We start from the raw sequence: 25507 nt of genomic DNA, 5'->3' as shown, positions 1-25507 counted from the left end.
ATTCCCAAATTCTCAAATCCCTAAATGATCACATCATCAAGTTCTCAGACCTCAAAATTCTTAGACCCCAACTTCTCAAGTCCCTTAATTGGTGGATCCCCAAGTTTTCAAATCCCTAAATGGGTCATATCTCCAAACTCTCACATCCACAAATTCTTAGACCCTCAATTTCTCAAATCCCTAAATGGAAGATCCCTAAGTTGGCAAATCACCAAATTGTCAGATCCCTAAGTTGGTAGATCCCCAAATCTTGGTCCAAATTCTATGATCCCTAAATTCGTAAATCCCCAAATTCTCAAATCCCTAAGTCGCCACATCCCCAAATTCTCAGATCCCCAAATTCTCACATCCCCAAATTCTCAGATTCCCAAATTCTCAGATCCCCAAATTCTCAAATCCCTAAATCGCCACATTCCCAAATTCTCAGATCCCCAAATTCTCACATACCCAAATTCTCATATCCCCAAATTCTCACTTTTCCCAAATCCCACATCCCCAAATTCTCACATCCCCAAGTTCTCACATTCCCAAATTCTCACATCTCCGAATTCTCACATCTCCAAAATCTCACATCCTCAAATTCTCACATCTCCAAATTCTCACATACCCAAATTCTCATGTCCCCAAAATCTCATATCCCCAAATTCTCACATCCCCAAATTCTCACATTTCCCAAATCCCACATCCCCAATTTCTCACATCCCCAAGTTCTTACATTCCCAAATTCTCACATCTCCGAATTCTCACATCCCCAAATTCTCACATCTCCAAAATCTCACATTCCCGAATTCTCACATCCCCAACTTCTCAAGTCCCTAATTTGACAGACCCTAAATTCTCAAATCCCTAAATTGATAGATCCCCAAATTCTTCCACCCCAAATTCTCACGTTTCCTAATTCCCAAATCCCCGAATTCCCAAACTCCCTAACTCTCTAACTCTCCAAACCCCCAACGTTCATTACTGGTCCAGAATCACGCCAAATATCCCCAGTAAAGTAACAGTGTTCCTAAATATAAAATAAATTAGTAAAAAATGAAAGTATACCGGCGCACTGCCATTGTTGCCAGCAGACGACGGCGGTGGCGGTATCTTGGCCGTAGCAGCACCGCTGTTCACATCGGCTAATCCTCGAACCTGCAACATCTGCGCCGTCTTCAGGAACGCGGCCAGCTGCTCTTGACCCACGTGAACCTCGCCGTGATACATGAAACGTAGTAACGACTCCATGTCCGACGAGGCAACGTCCCTCAGGATCACGATCGGATGCTGGCATGGATTGGCCTGCAACGAAAAAACAGAAAACAACCGTTGATTCGACCTGTCTGCATCGACGGGAATTAATTCTAGATCGTGATTTCCAGGCTGCGTTGATTATGATCGATGCGGCCCGAACGAATCTCGTTCATGTAAATCAGTTAATCCTATTTATCAGACCGTCCAGCCTGGCCAGATCTGGCCAATTGATTTACAACGACGATTTACCACCGCGACACGTGTAACGAGCTACGTTTAATCCACGTCGTCGATATCTTTACGCGGCTTTTAAGGGCTCACAAACCGCTCTATGTGCTTCCACTTCTTCTCTTTCTACTCCTTTTTTATTGAATACGCTTCAGGGTAGCTTACAAATTGACTACTCCCAGCTCTACGATCGTCTCGTTGCAAGATGAAAATTTATATGGACGTTTACGTATGTATATCGATTACCCGCGATTTACACGAGTTCTCGTTTACCTATGGTAATGCACATATTACCGGTTGTCATTATCGGCATGAATATTAATTACAATTAATAACCGCCTTTCCAAGTCAACGCAATTGCGGTTATTTCTAGCGAATGCAACGTTGTCGTGCGCGTGACCCTGATCAAAATGGTGGGTAGCAAAATGACAAGTAAATGAGAAGCTCTAATAGCAGAGTAAGAAATGGACGAAAAGTATATTAGAAAATTTTAATACTTTCTCGAAGGACAAATTCCTGAAATCCTCAATCTTCAAACTTCTAAACCAATCCTCAACTCCGAAACCAATCCTCAAATTTCTAAACATACAAAGTGTCGTAAATCCATAAATTACCAATTTTCCACTCTCAATTTTTTTTTCGACAATTTGATGTATCTAAAATTTAAAATCTGATCACCAACTGCAAACGACCACTGCGACCTCTACCTCCGTCGCCATATTGCTCACACAAGCTTGAAAAACGAGCGTACAAAATCTCGTCGAGACACACATTAGTCCTTCGACTCCCGAGCCAATGTTCTTGAATCGACGGTACGCTAAAACACGGAAGCCACGGAATATTTATTATCCTCGTGATCGCTATCGACTTGTCCGCACCGTTATAATCGTTCTCGGTTTTGTAATATCGGCTGGCGTATTGACCGGCTGAAATTCAACACCATCGATCGGATTGAAACTGTTTTACTTTTTTCAATGTTTCGTGAAAGTAGTAGCTGCTACCAGCTAGAGTAACACGATAGGTGTGAAAATTAGTTTTGCAACAGGGTGTCTAACACCAAAGATTCTTAATTCAAAACGATTCATCCTAATTTTCAACTTAACCCTTATCGAAGGTAATTTGACTGTTTGCAAACAGCAACTTAGTTAAAAAGTTAAATGAATTCTTTTGAGGTTTTATTGTTTCTCTACTAATAATTTATACTGTTCGTTTCACTATGTTAATACGTCACACGTGTCATATTATAGAATCAGTTAAAAATGTATTAAATATTATAGAATATTTATTATATATTATAGAATCATTTCAAATTGTATTAAATAAAATGACTGAGAGTCATCTCTCGAGCGCAAAGGGCTACTTTCAAAGTTCCACAAAATGGAATCTACGCAGTTGTTCGAAGGCGTCGATATTAATGTCATCTACCGGCAGACACGAGAATGTTTTGCGAAAGTATGTGAAACGATTGCAGCGTAATAGTAATCTTGCAAAAACAGAAAAGATAAGAATAATGGTAAACACAGCTCGATCATTTCTTGTTACAGGAACTTTCTCAATGGGATTACGATGGAGCCGTGGCGCGTAAACATCGTAAGTGGCCGAGCGTGGCGTCCATTATAAACCGCGACGACGGCTTCTCACGAGGTTGAACAGCGTCGTTGGTTCGATCGGTGTAACCCGGTATAATTGAAGTGATCACGGTGGCTAAAGGTATCCGTGCAGGTTCTGTGCAAGTAGCGAACGAACACAAAAGAGACTCGAGGATGGAAGGGGAAACGAAAGAGGCGGGAAGAGAAAAGGGAACGAAGAGAACTCCGCTATGGACTCCTTTATCGCATTAACCAATTTAATTAACAACTTTGAGACGGACTCCCTCCCCACTAATTAGACCTAACGCGATTAAAACGGGTCAATAATTAATTGTATGGACGCTCATGCGTTGCAAACCGACGAACCGGACTCTGAACGTACAACAAAAATTTATTGCGAACTAATCCATTTTTAGACATTTCTCTACCTATCGGTTTTTGACATTTTTTGTGGACCTGAAAATATTTCCATGGATGGAAAGATATCTATGGCTACATTTTGTTTGATGAAGCAATAGTAAGTCAATGTAATGTATATGTATTATTTGTACACACAGCATCAAATAAGCGTATCATAAACGACTATTAGTGTACACATATTCCCAGTGTTCTCTTTTCGATGCAAATTAAAAGCAATTTCATAAACACATGTAATTTGTAGGTAAGAGCTGCAGCAAGGTCCTTATTTTTTCTTTTCGATGAATGTAGGTAAGTGTTGGTAGGAAGAGAAACGCAATTTCGAAATTGAATCGAAGGTAATTAGACACGTCGATGCCGTACACGTAATAATACGCGCGCTACGTGCCGCCTCGAGCCGGGAATTATATTTCGCGTACGCATTCCGTCAACAACCAGGGAAAAGTACGTATCCAGACAGTTGATGGATGATCAAAGCGTATCCTCGACCAAGTGCAACGCCGTTTAGCCGTTAGCTGCGTTATTTTCATCCGAGATTTGCTGTGAAACGAAAATTGCGAATGCGTTTCATCCTCGATTCTCGTTTGGTGGTTTATTTTAAAACCGAATCAACTTTTCCTCCGGTCATTTCCTACATTAATGCTTCTTAGATTTCAACAGTTTACGATCACGTTTCGTTTTTAAAACTAAACCTACCGACATACAATGTATACTTAATTTGAAAATAAAAATGAAGTCACAAAATAAATAAACAAACAATGAAACATAAATTAGCACACATTTATTTTTTATCGTGATGAGAATCAATACTGATTTCAAGGAATGCATTTATCAAAATGTGTACCTTATGAAAAACTTGTGGAGCGGTCATTTGACCGGTTTGGTAGTTTTGGTGTTAAGAGATAAAAGATTTGGACATTCTAAAAGTGCTAGCGAATGAATATTCATTCAGACGATTGTGGTTACGTGTCCATGTTTCATTCGCTGGAATAAACTATCGAAGTGGTAGCGTAATTTGTAGGAGTGTTTTAATATTCTCGTAAAACGATATCGTTCGTGGAGGATATTCTTGTCGTTAAGAATTAAAATGGTACTCGCAGCGATTATTTTAAGCGTCCACATTACTGTACCTCGTCATTATTTTATTCTCGTTAAAAACACATCAGGCTCCATCGGACTGTTATATCAGAAGTGGTGATCTAAAGACAGCTGGCAACAGAGCAATTGGCTATCTCAGGTACATTCCTATCCAGTTTATTCTTTCCAGTTCACCTTCATTGTCCCCTACGTTCTCCTTTATTTCCATTAATCAATTATCGAGTCGAGCCGGATCACGAGCAAGAAAACGGAGAAGCAATCCTCCCCATTCTCCAGCCTCGGTTTAATCGATCGGACGATCTTCCTGCATTACTTACGGTTTTTAGAAAGCGGACGCTCTGGATTCCAGCGTGATCGTTTACAGGTGGCTAGAAAATTATGGTCGGTCGACGGTGATACACGAGAGAGGTTTAAACTCGGCAAGTTCGCTCGCGGCGAATCATTCGAAGAAAATCTGTTCGGCCGCGCGAGAGCGTGACTACAAAAGCGTCGTAATAAAGTGGGCGAGAGGTTTCCCACGTTTCGCGGTATCTCGCATCGCACGGTTAACGCGCGAGCGAATCCGCAGAAAACGCTGCCGGATGAGAATCAACGCGGAAAAATGAGAGGAATTATTGCGGGGACGAGGAATCGTTAAATTCCCCACCTCCGTCTATTTGTCGTATCGTGCGACTCCTCGATCTCTTTCACCGGCTACCGATATCTGCTACGGCTTCAAATGATTAATTTACTTTTCGATTTAATTCACCGCTAATTAACAATTAACGTTTAATTCGTTAATTGAATTTCATTCGACGAACAATCGCGATTCAATTCCTCGTCGAATGATTTTCTAATCAAGAATTAACGTTTAATTTTTAATTATGCCTTTGCCGAAAGATTGAATGCTATTTTTAACCGAGGGCTTTTTTAATTAACGATCTATTTCACTGTCGTTAATTGAAACTTCTGCTAATTAAGAATAAAAATTGGATCTCGAATTTAATCTCGTCTATTCGGAGATACAGATTTATTTTTTAATTGAATTTCCTACGGGCAGTTTATTTTAATACATCATTGTAAATTCTTCGCATCGATTATTTCGACTTAGTTTCCAATTAAAAATTGTATATATAATTTAACAGAAACAGTGGTATTTATACTAGAGCTTCACTATCTTCTATAGGTTGCACTTCGGCAATCTTCTATAGTATTCGTGAAGGAAAAATCTGATTCCAAGAAACTCGCAGCACTTCGTGTCAATGAGTATTTAAAAAGAAACGAAAAGTTCTGGTAATCGGGTAGCTATATCGCCGTGATCGCATGTAGGCGAAGCACCCCAACTAAAGCGTAAGTAGAAAAGTAGATACGATTGCATGGTTTCTGATCCAGTTATGTACCGAATGCGCAGCTGTCATGGCTTCGCGAAACATATCCGTTCGTCGTTCCCGAGTCCGGCCACATATGCAGCCTGTCGTGCGAACAAATACACGGACAAGTGGTTTGCTCTAATGTACACATACCACTCCCTTATCTGCTTATCTGGATAGTTGATGTTTTACTGACGCATGTTTTCAAGCTTTCCAAAGCATCGAAACAGTCGAATCGCGAAATAACACTGGGGCAGTTGGATATCGATCAAACTTGCCCGTTAGCTACCGCTTGTTTCTTTTCAATCCCCGTTCGTATAAACACGTTGCAGATTTTAAGAATTAAGTTTGGGATATTTCGGAAAATTGAAGGGACATTTGAAGGGTTAGGTTAGGTGGATATTAGGTGGATAGACAGACACAGTTTTTCAGATTTTTAAATTTTCGGATTGTCGAATTGAAGTTTGAGATATTTGGAAAATTTAAAGGGAAATTGAAGGGTTAGGTTAGGTGGATATTAGGTGGATAGACAGACACAGTTTTTCAGATTTTTAAATTTTCGGATTGTTGAATTGAAATTTGGGATTGTGAAAGTTTGGCGTCTTGGAATTTCGGAAGTTTTGGACTGATTGTAAGAGTTTGGGGCACTGGAAATTTGAGATACTGAGACTTGAGAACATTGAAGTTTGTTGGTTTACGACTTCAGTAAACTTTGTAATGACTTTCACTAAATTTTGTAATTTAGCAATTTAGTCATTTAGTCATTTAGTAATTTAGTAATTTAGCAATTTAGCAATTTAGCAATTTAGTAATTTAGTAATTTAGTAATTTAGTAATTTAGTAATTTAGTAATTTAGTAATTTAGTAATTTAGTAATTATGTAATCATGTAATCTTGTAATTTAGCAATTTAGTAATTTTGTAATTATGTAATCTTGTCATTTAGTAATTTAGTAATTTAGTAATTTAGCACTTTAGCAATTTTGTAATCATGTAATTTCACAATTAAGCAATTAACCACTTAACCCCATAAAAACCTCTCAAACGCAAAAATATCTAAACCAATAAATTCCCTCACACACAAACCAACCAATAAGCCATCCATCAATGCCCATTGCACGCGAGTTGCACAACCGCGTTATCGCGTGCGCAGTTGTCCATCTTTGGTCTAGAATAAAGGTCCCAGATAAGAGAAAGAAGTGTTTATGATTAACGAGCAGCGATCTCCGTATCACTAGCTTTCTAAGAAAGTGTGTACCTGTCAGACAAGAGCGATTATTGATTACCCGAGGAAATTAGTATCTCTCGAGCGAGGAAGTTAGATAATAAAACTTAAATGACTCGAATCGATTGGCGAGGGACAAAATTGACGACCACACATGCGACAACTCTGTCACGGTACTCGGCCGTCGACGACAATGGCGGGAACAAGAAATATACGCACTCGGCGTGTTTCACGCTCCCTCCTCGTCTTTCTGCGTCGCTTTTCCAGGCGCAGCCTGTGCAGGAATGCGCGCGGGTACAACTACGCACTTCCGTTGATAAAAATACACGGGTGGTATAATGTGTCTCTCGGTACACGCGCGACCATCGTCATTTCGCTCGGCTGTACTCGTGCGCCGGAAACCGAGCAAACAGAAACGTGGGCAAGAAAAGAAGGGAAAAAGAAGGAGCACAAGGAGGAAAAAGGAGGGCAAACGTCGGGAGAGGAGGACGGAGAAGCACGTTATACGCACACGCAGCACAATAATATACCGGCGATAATTTGCTGGCTGCATGTGCGCGGCTAACAGCGACTGGACAAGCGACATTAAGCGTAATGCGAGTGCATAGACGCCGCATTAACGAAAAACGAGAATACGAAAGGCTTATTAGAGGGGAGGTGGTGCCACGCGGTCGGCAACGAATAAGCCGTGGAAATTAAATACTCGCGAGAACTACGGAGAAAAAAAGCTGTCCTTCCGTTGCTATGTGCATTCTGCAAAATTCGCATCAAAAGAATATATTTAGACGTGCCAGACCGTCGGTGGGAGGCAAGATATTTTAAAATACGAACCCGCTAAGCGGAGATGCAATACGGTCGAAATATATGGACACCAATATGGCATCGATCGAACTGCACGCTTGAAATGGAGACATGGAAAATGAATCACGAGCGGAGTCACGCGACGAAAATCTTTTGCATTTTATTTCAGATTTATATTTGCTTATATACTTTGAAGGAAGTGATTTAGCGACGTGAAAGAAGGGTCAGATATCCTCGCCACAAGATCTGACAGTATACGGAAAGTGTGGCTGCGATTGGTTTAATCGAGAAATTCCTTCGTTTACTCGTAAATTCACAAGCGAACAATTGGTCACAGTCGGGAAGATAGACTGAATGCTAAAATTATTAACTTAGGTCAATAGTTTCTAACACAAGGAACCGAGGCACCGTTTGAACTTCAATTCTCCTGGTTCATCGACCTACGTAAAATATCCACATATTAAAAATCTGAAGATAATGAGTACTGCATATTTCTCCATTCGGTTAGTAATGAATCTCCTAAGAGCAACCATAAAACAAAAATGAGAAACACGCTTTCGAATTCCTAATCCCTCGATATTCCCACAGTATCTGCGGTAAGCAGAATTCGAACTCTGTCATCCGTACAATAAATTCCCGGTAACCGCGCATTAAATCTGCTGAAAGAAGCGAGCACCACCAACGGTACTTAAATCACCAATAGCTCGATCACCCAAATACCAAACGTGTCTCGAAAACCTCTACCAAGAATTACACGAAACAAACAAACCATACACGCACACATTTGGAAATACATATTTCGACGCAATAGACGATTAGATATTCCGTAAACGGCAGCCTGGTAGCGAACGAGTAATTGATAGCTGGCAGAGGAACGTACTGTTATTTCAGCTATCGGGCCGATCTTCGCGCGTTTTAAATTCACGGTGGCGTTGTGGCGGAACGCGGATCGCGATAGGTACGTCCATATATCGAGACGACGCTTTCGATTCGACCACGCGGGATAAATCACCGCTACGGTTCTCCGTAATGGCGCACGTAGATGCCGTCCGCGGCTACGGGCACCTAGACGCGTGTTTAATACGTCACTTACACACGGATATTTGTGTTCCACGCACCAAACACGCGCGTACGGACTCGTTCTACGACCGCCGTCAGATGGAAATTACCGATCCGATATGCAAATAGCCACGGTGACCACTAATGCGTGGTTAACGGTAACGTTATTAACGGATCGTTACACGATGTCCACGCGACGTAGGTGTACGCGCCGCGTAATTACACGTGTACGAGTTTAATCGCCACCGTGTGGCTGAAATATGGCAAGCGTCAAAAGGAAATCCAGATCATCAAGAAAAATGACTAACAATATTATATGTCACACGAGATCTGAAAGCTTCTTGTATTGAAGTTTATTGAAAATTTAGGAAATCAGAATTTGTAGCCTTATTGGTGAATCGAATGTCCATGAGAGATTTCAAGTTTCGTCTTTTGGCCGCTAGGTGTCTTTCACGACGCTATTTCTCGCTGGTGGCCCGTCGGATACAAACTAAAATACATATTACCTCCTCTGTTTTCTATATTACAGGAATTCAACATGACCCAATTCATAAATCTCTAAACTCCCAAATTTGACAATAAATTATCACCATAATTATTTTACTATGTTTCATCCAAGAACAGGGAAAAGCAGTCCAAATAAGTTAATGATGCTGCGAGTGATTCAGGTGAAATTCTTGAAATTAAAAAGCGATGAGTAACGACACAGAGATTAATAAAGCTGAAAGTATTTGCTCCAATCGAACCGCAGAAGGAAAAGAAAAATTAGAACTCGAGGGTTCATTGCTGCGCGGATGATTCAGTTCACCGTTTCGAGAAATGGCGGAGTACACCGGCGATTAACACAGAGCATTTTCGTGGAAGCGCTGTCTCTCAAAATAAGAAATAACACTGCGTTGCGAACAGTAGGGACGAGTACCCTGTGTCGGCGTAACGATCGGCCAGGACGGATGTCACTTCACGGGCGAAAAAAAAGAAGCCGTGTTTTGTTAAAACAGTGACTCAGTGACGAAAGGAGCCAGGGAACAAAGGGACTCTTGTTTGTTCACCGATGATAATTGCACGCTGCAATTTGGAGACTGTTTGGCGAAGGCATCTGGCGTGTACGCGTCTGCTATCAGGACTACTCGTTATCAGGACCTGTCGCGAATGCACCGGTAACAAAGGAACCAAGCTTAGAGACAAAAGCATCCTGATATCACGCAATTACGATAAAGAGGAATAAGAGCATGGTGACACATCGATTAGTGTCGAAATTAAGGTCGTCTTGCAAAACATGCGTGATTAACGGCTGTGATTGATTACGGTTCGAATCGTGATCAAGGTTGCTTTGTAACTTGCTTGTTGAACACGCTCTTGAGCAATCAAACGCTTTGTAATTTACATATTTCTAAGTTTGTGTACTTCTGGGGCTTTGGATGTCTAAATCATTGGACTCATAAATTTATAGATAGGTAGAAATCTAGATGTATGGACTTCTTAAATACTTAGATCTCTAGATACCTATTTAGCCAAATAGGCTTCCAGGTATTTAGATTCTCAGGTATCTATATACTCAGATAGATGGAAGTGATAGATACCTTGATATCTAGATGCCTAGACCTCCAGACACTTAGACTTCTAAATACTCAGAACTGCTAGATACTTTGACACCTAGATGTCTGAACCTCCAGATACCACCTAATCTTCTATGTTAATTAGAACTGTTAGATACCTTGACACCTAGATGTCTGAACCTCCAGATACCACCTAAACTTCTAGATAATTAGAACTGTTAGATACCTTCACACCTAGATGTCTGGACCTCCAGATACTACCTAAACTTCTAGATACCTAGAACTGCTAGATACCTTGACTTTCAGATACCTAGACTTCTACATACCTAGAACTGCTGAACACCTTAACATCTAGATGGCTAGACTTCTAGATACCTTGATCCTGAATACCTAAAGTCTCTAAATACTTAGACTGCAAAATATGTAGACCATAGATGTACATTACTAGGTACTTAGCTCCTCAGATACTAAACCTCTAGACACCTAATCTCCCAAGTTTCCAGACCTTCCAGATATCTAAACCTTCAAATCCCTATGTAGAAAGATTTTTATTTCGTTCATCCCTTGATCCCCATATTCTCTGCATCCCCAAATCCCAATACATATCCCGTTATCCCTCACTCACAATTTTGTATAACATTTTGATGTACAAAACAAGCGACTGATTAAGAAAACCATCGTTGTGTGAGAGCCATGTTTCACCGTCAGCTTTCTCCGGATTTCGTTGGATGCTCGTGGCGTCGCGTCGAGTGTCGCGAGCTGAATTCTTGAATTACATCGTTAACATATATAGCAACATCTTCTGGCGAGCACATTTATAAGTAACGCGCGTGCTTCTGGTGCGCACTCGAAGGGTGTTCTCTCTCTCTCTCTCGTTCTCCTCATCCCAGTTCCCTCGATGAGTCAGTTTATTCTTTTCACTCTCTCAGTTTTTCATTTTATTTTTTGCTTTTTCCTTCTTTTCCTCCGCCCCGCCGTACACCTCGTACGCTCATTCTCCTCCTGCTCTTCTCGTCCACCGATTTCGGCTGACACTTCAAGAAACACGCGGGCACGATACGCGCGAGGAAGGAGGCACACACAGAATTTATTACGGTGCGGTGGCCGGTCTTATTTTAAGACCGACGAGCAACACGCATATTCCGCGTCGTGATGCGTGTGCACGCACACGCACGACCGAATTACACGAGCGTGTGTGAGGTACTTACGGGGACAGGAGTCAATGGATATTATAGTCGACAGATGTACTATGGCTGTCTAAATTTGACGCGGCTACAAGACTTCTGCGGGGAAAAGCTTCTCAACGTCCCTTTGTTGACTTCGTCTAATCGAAACGAATTTTTTCCGGAAAATCTTAATAAATTATATACTTTGGTGTCGTTATAAAATTACAGTTATTCAGAACACAACAGTGCCATTTTTTAATTTAATCTCTCCGCTAACTGCCTCGAGTACTTGATATAATATTACTGTAAGTTAAAATTAAATTCGAGGCGTCATTAACCCTCACGGTAATGAACGCGTTAACTAGAGGATCCTTGAGAGGTAATTTTCCTAACGTCACTTCCAATTGCTAATTATGAAAGTGGACATTTTGTAGAAACTACAGCGACAAAATGGAGTCGAAATATCGAACGAGTTTATCACAATTTGGAAAAGAACCGAAAGGATGATTCGTCGTCCAGAAATAAGACTGAAGTATGGAATATTCCTTTTTTTGGGGGAGATCCGTTGAATATGTATGCAGCAATGATCTCGCATACTGACCAACACTGATCCGATGAAATGAACATTACGTCATGTTTATAACTATAATTCGATGCATTATTTGTGTACTAATGACTCGATTGAAATTATGCTCTCTATATTCGACTCGATGTGAGTCAGCTCGAAAAAAATATAGCGTGTAGATATTAAATGTCATAAACACAGCGTGATATTTGGCAGAATCTCTGATTTTATCGTGAAAAATCTTATTGTTAAACCAATTCAAAAATTAAAGAAAAAGTTTGAGATATTACAGATTCAAACAAAGGCTCAAAATGTTACATTATTCTATCGCCAGTCAAGGAGATAATGACTTTTCGATATGATAAATATCAATTTTAGATTACTGTATCAATATTCGAGCAGTGCTGTGTGATTCCGTTAGTATGTCATAAATACGTAAGCATCCGCAATCCATGTACCACAGTCGAAGCTGAAAATCCTTTATATCCGTCGCTCGATTATTTAACAAACGTTCCCAGCACCAATAATTAAGAATCGATCGTTAGCACGTCACGAAGTCCCCCACCCAGCGGAACACATTTCGATCGTTAATTACACCGTTTCACGGAAAGCGAATAGAAAGGCTCAGTATCCGATATCATATTCGGTATCTCGTTTCTTAATTCATTTTTAATGCCTGGCCGCCTCGCCGCCAGAGCAAAGGTCGCGCATAAAATTTACAATTGTTAAATGCCATCGATTACATCGCCGGCAGGAACAAAAATTCTAGTTATTTGTCATTGAATGCAGCCCCGGACATTTTAACGAACCGGCCGTGATTCCGCTCGTAATATGCGTCGAAAGAAAGGAACACGCTTCGTTAGCGGATTATTTCACGTATTTCTAATTAATTCCAGTAACGGTACGTAGGTATAAGTCAAACGTGGTCGCGGATCGCGAGAAATAGGAGGAAAAGAAACGAGAAAGAAAATTAGGACGAGGGTCTTTCTAATCCACACGCTCGTTTGAGATATAGGCGCGGCCCATTAACGGCCTCTCTATCGAAGGAAGTAACGCGGGTTAGAGGGGTTAAACGACGCCGTATATCCGAGGCAACGTCATGAAATTGTGGCTTGTTTTCCTTTACAGCCGTTTCTATGGAACCACTTACCCGGCACGTACGCGTACATTAAACCACGTGTCTGCCACCATAGGCCCCTTAATGCGTGGCACATTTGCGTTTCTTATTCTTACTACCATTGAGCAGCCATCTACGTGAGCTACAGCCTCTAACCAACGGGCGAATTTAAAACGTTGTGCGTGCCTGTGTCACACGCGTTTCATAGTACCGCTTATTCAGACACCTTGAATCTCCACTGTAAAGATCGCCATTTAAAATAGAGCCAGGATGTCATCTTTCGTGTATCAACTAGGATTAAAAATCGCAGAGAAAATAGCGTAACATTAGCTTGTGAGAATACATTTGAATAATACAGAAATTGTAATTAAATATGGGAAGAATCTGACCATCGTGTGCAACAAAGAATAGCTAAGTTGAGGTTTATTATATCATTCGTATTTGAATAATTTCTAACTTTTCTAAAGACCTCTTCACCCATTTTAGCGCAACCGATTATATAACGAATAATATTATTGAGTCGAAGTGTTTTCCAAGTGTAACTGAATATTAAAAAAAGATAAAATAGATTAATCAGAAATGAAATTATCGACAGTAGCGATCGCCCCGGTGGTCAACGTGTCGAAAAATATTTCTAGCTCTTATCTGCAACATAGTCAAGATCAAATAGTAAACGATCGATTACAGCCTGTCAAACCGCAACCGACATTTTGAATTTCTTTTGCAACGTAACCGCGTGATATTTTAATTAATGTACCTACACGTCTCGGGTTCGTTTATTATTTTTCGTTCCTGAAAAACCTGTTCTTCAACTTCTTTCTGCAACACTGTATGCAACTATTCAAAACGATTACACGATCAAGATCCTGCTCGATTTATACGAATAAATTGAATGCCAGAGAAAAAAGGAAATAACGTGTATTTCATGTTCAGTAACAACTGACACGTATGGAGATGCGTAAAAAAGGGTGATCATTTATGGAATCCAGACTGTTACAAGTTAACTAGATTCTCAACATCGTTGTAACGATTTTTCAAACTGATTGCATTTGTGGGGATCATCAATCACTATCGTAAAAAAGAAAATGAAATTAAGAACATTGTAGATTACGTGTTACTCGTGATTATCGGGGTACAGGAAATTCTTGATATATTGCCGTTTGCGTAGATTTCTGATAACAGTGGTGGTTTTCTTCTACAATTTCAAATGTTATAATTCCATGCTTTGCAATTCCATGCCTTACAATTTCACGCGTTGCAATTTCACGCCTTAAAATTTCACGCTTGCAATTCCATGCGTTGGAATTCCACGCGTTGAACTTTCACGTGTTGTAATTCCACGCTTTGCAATTCTACGCATTGTTATTCAAAGCTTTGCAATTCTATGCATTGTTATTCCACGCTTTGCAATTTCACGCTTTGTAATTCCACGCATTGTTATTCCACGCTTTGCAATTCCACGCGTTGTAATTCCACGCATTGTACTTTCACATGTTGTAATTCCACGCTTTGCAATTCTACGCATTGTTATTCAAAGCTTTGCAATTCTATGCATTGTTATTCCACATTTGCAATTCCACGCGTTGTAATTTCATGCATTGTACTTTCGCGCATTGTAATTTCACGTGTTGTAATTCCCCGCATTGTACTTCCATGCTTTGCAACTCCACACGTTGTACTTTCACGCGTCGTAATTCCATGCATTACAATTCCACGCATTGTATTTTCAACTATTGTAATTCCACGCGTTGTACTCTCATTGCATTACCGCGTGTTATATTTCGACGCACCGTATTATCACGCACTATAGCAGCACGTATTGTATTTTGATACAATGTACTATTACACGCATCGTAGTATTCCACGCTTTGAAATTCCACGCAATTGTGCTTTCACGTGTTGTAATTCCACGCGTTGTACTTCCATGTTTTGCAACTCCACATGTTGTACTTTCACGCGTCGTAATTCCATGCATTACAATTCCACGCGTTGTACTTTCAACCATTGTAATTCCACGCGTTGTACTCTCATTGCATTACCGCGTGTTATATTTCGACGCACCATATTATCACGCACTACAGCACCACGTACTGTATTTTGACTCGATGTATTTCGTAGCAACATACTGTAGGGATGGTTTTAGGAATGTCGTCGCCGGTACTGACAACGCGAATGTAATGAGTAATTCGATAGTGAATCGATTATGCGATATCTATTCATTTTTGTTTTTGTTACGAGGTAACGAGGGATAATTGGAAAAGAGAGGAGTTGTTGATAAAAATTTGAATGATACACATCGTGGAAATTGTAGGAGCGCGGATAATTATTATTAAGTTATAAGGTTTATTGTATTTCATAGTTCTCACGTGTGGATTTGTAGTTTTGATTGTTGTTATTGCGTTGCTATTGTGTTCAATTAAAGTTACTTATTAAATTCCTACAAATTTTGGGCGCACTATCATGCGTTGATATTATCACACAATGTATTTCGTCGCGACGTACTATTACACGTTGTGCTATCACCTATTACCTCTTTACACTATGACTTATTTGTCAAGTGCGTCAGTCAGAACTGCCCAATTAAACTATAATATTAAAATAGACAAAAAATTGAAACGTTATTTCAACATGTTATTCAATTGTTGACTATGCAAATAATTGGACCTGAACTCCAAATTCAAGCGTATTAACACTAAACCTACCGACACATAATGTGTACTCAATTTGAAATTAAAAATGAAGTTAAAAAATAAATGAACAAACGATGAAACATGAATTAGTACACATATTTAGTCTTTATCTTGATGAAAATCAATGCTGATTTCAAGCAATGTACTTTATCAAAATGTGTACCTTATAATAAGAACCTTGTGATACGGTCATTTGACCGGTTTGGTAGGTTTAGTGTTAAAAATTTGAGTAAAATTGATCACAGCCGAGGTACGAGTGCGTCAGACTCGTCAAAATAGTACAAGGAGTTACCACGCTCCATATCGTCACGCACTATATCTCCACGCTACATTATCGCGCGCTATACTCCCGCAATATTCCCCCGCATTACAACACAACTCCCTGTATCAGCATTCTACCGTCCCACATGTTAAGTCACCGCATGAAATTTTCACACGTACCCTCACATGCTGGCAACCTTATAATACACCATAACGTGTCTATTGTATTAATAATTTGTAATTTCAGTCGATCGGAAGGTACACAAAAGCCCGCAGAGAACACAAAGGATCGTAAAGTAAATTCGAAAAGCGATCGCAATGAGCAACAAGACGTTTTTCATTGAACAGCAGATGGCAGTCGCGGAGAAACGTTGAACCGTGCAATTATGCGGTTACGTTTAGGCGTGTTAGGTGGGGATTGTGCGGTCGTAAGTTTCCATCGGATCGTTACTCACTGGCTGGTGAGAATCATTACTTCGCCTCTGCCATTATGCGACTCGCTTTTTGCCTGACCGTACGTGGGTGTACTAGGCATGACGTACGTAATCGTAAACAGCCGTGACGTTACACGAAGCGGAAGAAACGGAGAAATCTTTGATTGGACACTGTTATTCCCGCTTATCATCACGCGATTTCCAAGAATAATACGGAATGATGGAAAAACATTTTGTAGCGCTATACAAGCGAGAGCGGCCGTAGAGATTGCCATCGACCAATTCAATATAGGACGTTCGACGATGCTAATCTACGATCCGGGAGACTTTCGAAAGGTATCTGTTCAATAGCCGACTGGAAACATCGAACGATTTTTTCTGCGGGTATCTCGAGCATGCAATGATTCGTGACCGAGGTCTCCGGGAGTTAAGGATTGATCTGTTCATCTGGGATATCGTTGACTATTAAACTCCCGCTAATCTCACGTTGAATCTCCTTCGATATCTCGACTCTGCATTTCCATTAGGCTGGATAGAAACGTTTTTAACAACTAAATTTACTGCCACAAAAATCGTCAGGAATGTCCGGCAGCTTATATAATGCACATAATTGCAAAAAAATGAATGTTAAATAACCGTGCAGATATACCGATGGATAGAAAGTGGATATTAATGCATTTATGATACAAGCAAAGTAAACATAATCTATGAGATACGTGGTTTAAAAATTTGATGATTAATATGTGTACTTTGCGGACATCGATAAGTGCTATCGATAATTGATGAGACTGTCAATAATCGATATCGAAGCGAATTCAAAGGTATTTTACAGTTCGTTTTAACAAATATAACGTCTCAATTAATGGTGCTTCTAAGAGAGACGTTCAAAACGCTTTCGCTAAATCATCGAAAGCCCGCTATCTGAATAGAACCGAAATATTGGTGGTGACTAACCGCGAGACAAATCTTCTGTCTGCATTACTCGCTCGTAAATTATCTGTCGGATTTCAACGTGATCCGTATTTCCACCGAATTATCGTCGATTCGAACGACTCGAGGCTCTTCGAGTAGAAAATAGAAGCCACGATCTCTTCTGTCGGCCCCTTGCCCTTCTCCTCAGGCTGCTTGTAACCCTCTTCGGCGTTAAGGTTCTCGTTACAGCCACGTTTCGAATCACATGGCCGGAAACAAACGAGATCGAGCGTCGTCTCGTATATTTCCAGCACGTTCTCTCCCTTCTCTACTCTACTGGTCTCTTAAGTACGAGCAAAAAGTCACGCTGAGAACGCGCGTTGAGTTGGTAAATTTAAATGCGACCGGTCACGAGACACGGAACATACTTGCGTATGTTGTGGGGTTTTCTGGGGAAATGGCGCGGTGTAGGGAAAATGACAGAGTAGGGAAAATGGCGATGTGGGAAAAATGGCGTTGTAGGGAATATATGTTGATGGATGGGAGTTAGGATTTTAGAGATATGAGGATTTGGGAGGGTGGAAATTCGAGGGTTTGGGAAATGCAGAGTTGAAGGATTTCAGAGGGTGAACATATGGGAATTGAGGGATGTGAAAGGGTAGGGATTTGGAGGGTGAGAATTTGGGTACGGGAATTGGGAAAGTGGGATGTTGGGAAGTCGAGAGTTGGAAATTTGGGAATTTAAGATTTTGTGAATTAGGGATATGGGAATTTAGGGATTTGAGAAGTAGGCAAGTTGGGAATTTGGGGATTCGACAATTAGGGATATGGGAATTTGGGGATTTGAGAAGTAGGGAGTTCAGAATTTAGGAGGTTGAGAATTTGGGGATTTGAGAATTAGGGATCTGAGGATTTGGGGATTTGAGAATTAGGGATCTGAGGATTTGGGGATTTGAGAAGTAGGCAAATTGAGAATTTGGGAATATGAGAATTTGGGAAGTTAAGACTTTGAGAACTTGAGAATTAGTGGTATGACAATTTGGGGATTTGAGAAATAGGGATTTGAGAGTTTAGGGATTTACCAATTTAGGGATCTAAGAATTTGGGAAAGTGAGAATTAGGGATTTCTGAATTTAGGATATGAGAATTTGGAAATTTATGAATTAGGGGTATGAGAATTTGGATATTTGAGTATTTGAAATTTAAGAATTAGAGATATGAGAATTTAGAGATTTAGGAAAATAAAATTTGAAAATTAGGAATTTGTGTGTTAGAGACATGAGAATTTAAGAATTTAAGAACTTGAAAACTTGAGAATTGGAAAATTGAAAAATTTGATCATTGAAGAACTACAGAAGAAATTTGAGAACCTGAGAATTTTGTGAATTAACAATCTGAAAGTTGTAAATTCCACAATTTGAGAATTCAAAAATTTATTTTACAATTAGGGGCTAAAAAACGTAAAAATGGAACATTCAAAAATGTAAAATTGAAGATGCCTCAATTCAAAAATATTTAAATTCATTATCTACAATTACAAAAATAGAACTTTTGCATACCAAATGCATAATAAAAATTAAGGTACAATTACTTGAAAACTACGAATGTAGATCTTTTGCATACTAAATGCACAATAAAAATTAAGGTACAATTACTTGAAAACTACGAATATAGAACTTTTGCATACTAAATGCTTCACTAATTGCACTTGAAAAATGAATATACAGTTACTTAAAAACTAATTAATAAAAAACAAGAAAATCCCAAAATTTTCAAATATATATTCATCCCTTAAAATTGAAAGATGGTGAAGGTCCCTCAGCACCTTCCCTAATCACCCATACCCGAACGTACCAATCGACTACCAGGAGTATAAAAGCGCGTGCGTGTTCACATACACGCACGTGTTAATCTGTTGGCCCGCGTGCGCACTATTTAAATATAGAATATGGAGCACCTTTTGCCCGCCACCACGATGCGATGGTCGGATTGTGCAAGCGTGATTTCTCTCTGTTCCCTGCACTCGCCACCACGTGTAGTCTACGATGTTTTCCCTCGTTTTTACAATATATATATTTTCCATCGTTCCATGTTTCCTCAGCAAACAGATCGAACGTCCTCGCAAGCACGGACGCTTTCTGGAATGAAATTTCAAAGCTGCTTCTCCGATATTCTCTACTTCTATAATTGGAAAATACCAAGATTCTATACTGGAGCATGTGTTTACGAGTAAAAATGGAATATTCACGCTTTGAATACTCCTTGCTACAAATGGAAGACGGCGTGAAAATCTACAGAAATATTAATACGGTTCAGCGGTGACAAAAATTGAGCACAGGTTCAGAAATAAAAATTAAATTCGGAGTTGCTCCACTTGCGGTATTCTGTACTTTTATAATTGGAAATGGCGACGAGTTTGCGATGTAGAAATGGAATACGTGCTCGGTAATAAAAAATTAATGTTGAAGCTGTCGTTGCTCCGATATCTGCGTTTTTATAATGGGAAGATTTTACCCTGAAGCGAAACTCGGAATATAAATGATGGTTAACCCTAGTCAAAATTGGGAATGGTTTAAATAAAAGAATTCGAACAAGATTAGACTCATTCATACAGATAAAGAATATCATGTTGATTTATATAATTAAATACTTATCTTACTTCCAGATAATCTAATACGTGAATCGAAATTCTAAATAAAATAGAAACACGTTGACACGATTAGACAACGTTGTTTCGTGCAACTTTAACTCGTCCTCCGGAAATTGGTTCGATCCAATCGAATCGATTATTCAACCCCGTCGTACCCCTCTTCTCGTGGTAATTTACGTCGCGACGATATTGCTTGAACCGACGTAGAAATAACGCTGTCGTCGCTCCACTTTCGAGCCTCTGTCTCTTCGTTCCTTCACATTATTATTTTCACGCGACGCGTGGGTCGTTCTCGCGCACGATGCGTATATACCACCGATCCCTCGCGATTAATATAGCCGTGGCGCGTGTAGCGTACGATTCCGTGAAAACGATAACGAGCCACAGACTTCCTTTAATTCTAACCGACATTACGTGCCGCAACGCCAGACGCTTTTACACACTTACCACGAATTCGGAGCCACTGATACTGACTCGGTGGATGAATAATCAGAGTACTATCTAAGCGAGTATTGACGTAACTAGCATTTCTTTTGGGATACCCCTTTGTTGCTGGAGTGGAGCTTAGGAGACTTTGGAGGAATAATTGAGATGTAGGAAGAGGTGCCAAGGAGAGGTTTTGAAAATTATGAGTTTTCGAATTTTCGGATTGTATGTTTGAAAATATTCAATTTTGAATATTGAAAATATTGAAGATATTGAAAATATTTAGAATACTGAGAATTTTGAAAATATTGAGAATATAGAGAGCATTGAAAATATTGAAAATATTGAGAAAATTGAAAATATTGAGACTATAGAGAATACTGAAAATATTGAGAATATAGAGAACATTGAAAATATTGAGAATATAGAGAACATTGAAAATATTGAGAATATTGAGAATATTGAGAATATTGAAAATATTGAGAATATAGAGAATATAGAGAATATTGAAAATATTGAAAATATTGAGAATATTGAAAATATTGAGAATATAGAGAACATTGAAAATATTGAGAATATTGAGAATATTGAAAATATTGAAAATATTTAAAATATTGAAAATACTAAAAATATTGAGAATATTGAAAATACCGAAAATACTGAAAATATTGAAAATATTGAAAATATTCAATTTTGAGTATTTTCAATTTTGAAGTCCCTAACTTGCAAATACTTAATTTAGAAATTAATAAATTATCAAATCCTTAACCCCTTCCTATGCTATTTATTTATCAGATGCGTCAGTGAAGACTAACTATTCAGGGCTATAACATTAAAATATACAAAGACAATTAAAATGTAACTATTTTATATTCAAGGATCCTTGATAATGCAACTTATAGTTGGACCTAAATTTCAAGTTGAAGAGTATTCAAAATTTGAGTAAGATTTGTCGCACTTGAGCAGTAAGTGTTCAAACTTTCATATCTCTAATCACCAAATCCATGAATTCTCATATCCCTAATTTCCAAATCCCCAATTCCCAAACTTACATGTCCATAATTCTCAAATTTCTACTTTCCAAATCCCCAAATTCTCATATCTCTAATTCACAAATCCCTGAATTCTCATATCCCTAATTCTTGAATCCCCCAACTCTCGTATCCCTAATTCCCAAATGACTAAATTTTCGTATCCGTAATTCCCAAATCCCCAAACTCTCATAACCCTAATTTACAAATCCCCAAATTCTCATACTCCTAATTCCCAAATCCTCAAACTCTCACAACCCTAATTTATAAATTCCCAAATTTTCCTATCTCCAATTCCCAAACACCCAAACTCTCACAACCCTAATTTACAAATCCCCAAATTCTCAGCTTCCCAAATTCTAAAATCCTCCTTCTCAAATCCCCAAATTCTAAAATCACCACTCCCAAAATCCCCAAATTCTAAAGATCTCAAATTCACAAACCCCTAATTCCAAAGCCTCAACTTCTCACTTCCCAAATTCCCAAATCCTCCACTTCTCACTCTCCAAATTCCCAAATCCTCAACTCCTCACTCCCCAAATTCCCAAATCCTCCACTTCTCACTCCCCAAATTCCCAAATCCTCAACTCCTCACTCCCCAAATTCCCAAATCCTCCACTTCTCACTCCCCAAATTCCCAAATTCCCAAATCCCAATAACTACTGTCTCCCCCACTCAACAATAATAAACCCCACCTCCATCCCTAACTTCCAAAGACAACTTTGTAACTTCGAGAACATCAAACCACCTAACCTAACCAAAAATCCTCCAGAACAAAACGATATCCGCGTAATCGGAGATCTCTGGTGAAAAGTCCGTTCGACTATAAATCCACCGCAAACGTCAGACACAAGAGACATTATGCAATAACGCTATTTATAAATCACCGGTGGCTACGACTTAATCTCCCGATTTTTAATCGAGCGTCTTTTTTAAAGGGACCCGTATGTAATTTATGTGGACGATAATCACCGCCTCTATTACCCCGTTCTCTTTCCGCTATCAATGAATTTACACGGGAGATCGGATTCGTGAGCTCAGCGATAAACTACAGGGAACTCGTTCGGCCTGTTTTCTATAATATAACCGCCAGCTAGGATATCACGACGAGGCTGATCCACGAGAGACACGCCTTTCAGACGCTGTCACGATTCGAGATAACTGCATTAATGGGTCAGCAGCCGCGATGACCATTTGAGAGGAATTAATCTCCTCGGCGTTGCATACGCTCGGAATTAACGTAACTTTGCTTCGCTATTATTGCCGTCTACTTATTTCGCACGGGTCTGAGCGACACGCGATTACACGCACGGTTTAATCCAATCCTCCTGGTCGACGCGTGCTTTTACCTACCGATTACACGTCGCAGATTACGCTATTCCGGGACGAGTATAAATTAACGGGAGTAGTTGGATATTCCAAGTCGAAAACTCGTATACGAACTGTACTCTAGGGATTATAGAATCGTAAGCTTCGGAAATGTAGGTACGTTCGTTATTGAATATCTGCATCGTTCAATTATCTCAAAGTTAAGTTTCGATTCTCACGGTTCTGGATTTATACTCAAACTTTTTTGCTGTACAATAATAAAATATTTCTTGATACAATTGCCTCAATGTAATTAACTTTAGAGAGCCACAATTGTAATTAGATTATTTAACCCTTTGCACTATGTTGAGGGATCAATGTATTCACACAATAAAATTTCTCTTGGGTCTTATAAATAATTCAGATAAATAAATTGGTTGAATATGTATACTATCATTTACTTACTACTTGTAATAAAAGAAAAATATATTTGTCATGTACTACTTGTTGCAATATATTTTATAGCCAACCCCTTTCTTCGTCTATTTTGTAAATTAAGAAGTGATGAGGGTTAACGAATTGTAATAATAAACTACTTCAAAAAAGATCTGTACTAAACAACTCTTGTATCTGTTCATTTTTTTGTAACGAACCATATGTCGTTTTTTTGTAACAAAACCTCCCCATTTTTCTAAATCATACTTCACTTTTTGTAACAAATCATAGTTCAGTTTTTGTAACAAATCATAGTTCACTTTCCGCAACAAATCACAGGTACAACGCTAGTCCATCGGCAGAGATCAATTTATTATCAGATGGAAAACAAGTCAAAATTTATTATGGGCAGTATGGGTGCACAGCAGCCGATCATGTTTTGGCAAATATCATTGCGGACGTAGTCGATAACTCAGTGATTCGTCATCGACTGCCGGCCGATAATCAAACGAACGAACGGTCTGTCGTAAATCGTAGCACCGGTGTGCACTAACGCATAAATCAAAATGGGCGCACGTTGTCAGGTGTTCCGGTCAGGCTCGTTATCGTTGTATCCACGCGAGCTGATATCGAAGGGAAATATTTCCGCAAAAAAAGAAGAAATGGCAGAACCATGCGAGCGAGAACACTATTAATCCTCGTTAATTGCGCCGGTAGTAACTCAACGTTTCCGCCAGGTTTCTGCCTTTCTAACAAAAATGGTGTCCTCGTAGATTGCAATTTTGCGAGAATGTACGATACATCTACGCGAATGAAACAACAAAATCAAAGTCCGCGTTAAACAATTTATCTGATACAAATATTCAACTGATTGTAAAGAATATATGTTTAAGATTTGAAAAAGATATACTCAGATTCGAGTTATGAAACTTGCAATATATATGTGTTTATTGTAATACGTTCATGACAGTAAATGTCAGGTCTTGTCTTTAATTATATAACTTGTATTAAGATTATTAAAAAAATAACAGAATTGAGAAATATTAAATTAAACGAACAATTGCACAACACCCACAAGTACTCATATTGAAATTATAAAAAAAAATCAGGGATTCAAGTACAATTTCATTACGACGTCCAGAATTATTTTTATCAATATTGCAAAAGAAATAAGAGAATCGAGAAATATAAAATTAAATGAACAATTATACCGAAACACCCATAAGAACCCATATTGAAATTATAAAAAAAAATCAGAGATTCAAGTACAATTTCATAACAACATCCAGAATTATTCTTATCAAGATTGTAAAAGAAATAAGAGAATCGAGAAATATAAAATTAAATGAACAATTACACCGAAACACCCATAAGTATCCATATTGAAATTTCTAAAAGAAAATCAGAGGTCCAAATAAAATTTCATTTGAACGTCCAGAATAGTTCGTATTAAAATTATAAAAGAAATCAGAGTAGTTACAGGAACAATTACAATGAAACACCTAAGTTTAATTGCGCGACATATCAAGAAGTACCGTGATGATAATCGTCAAGGCGATTGCGATCATTAAATAAGCGCTTCTAGGACGTCGGTGAAAGTATAATGGTGATATATTAACGAGCAGAAAAGGCTCCACCTTCGAGACCACGCAACTCGTGCTTTTTATTACGTCGTCCGCGTGACTTATATTTAAACGACGCGCCATCGTGACGAGTTCATGGCGTCGTGACGCAAGCACCGGAGGACGAATTCGTCCAATGTTCTCGGTGTTATTAACTCGACCCGAGATCGTCTAGTACCGCGCCCGACACTTAAAATCAATTAGTGGTACGCGTCAATTAGAAAGTCGAATGCCTCTTCGATGTCAATTCCTTGCTGAACGCGAGCCACCAAGCGTGAAACAATCGTTCTTGAACTTCTTTTACGCGCAGAACACCGTGGCAGCCATTGATTT

At 39.2% G+C, this 25507-nt stretch overlaps 1 protein-coding gene across 18 annotated transcripts in view; it reads right to left on the bottom strand.

The window, feature by feature from the left end:
* The window catches only part of by (focal adhesion protein tensin), a 324342-nt gene that overhangs the window by 273665 nt on the left and 25170 nt on the right, over positions 1–25507 (bottom strand). For all 18 annotated transcript variants that reach the window (XR_013038337.1, XM_012285033.2, XM_012285037.2 and 15 more), the window contains exon 4: positions 1048–1284. Coding sequence is in view for 17 of the 18 variants with exons in the window: in XM_012285033.2 (XP_012140423.1) it covers positions 1048–1284 (237 nt within the window). In the remaining variant the exon portion in view is untranslated. The remainder of the gene's footprint in view (positions 1–1047; positions 1285–25507) is intronic.

Source organism: Megachile rotundata, chromosome 6 (genome assembly GCF_050947335.1).
Source record: "Megachile rotundata isolate GNS110a chromosome 6, iyMegRotu1, whole genome shotgun sequence".
Taxonomy (NCBI): domain Eukaryota; kingdom Metazoa; phylum Arthropoda; class Insecta; order Hymenoptera; family Megachilidae; genus Megachile; species Megachile rotundata.
This window is presented reverse-complemented; position numbering and strand designations above follow the sequence as displayed.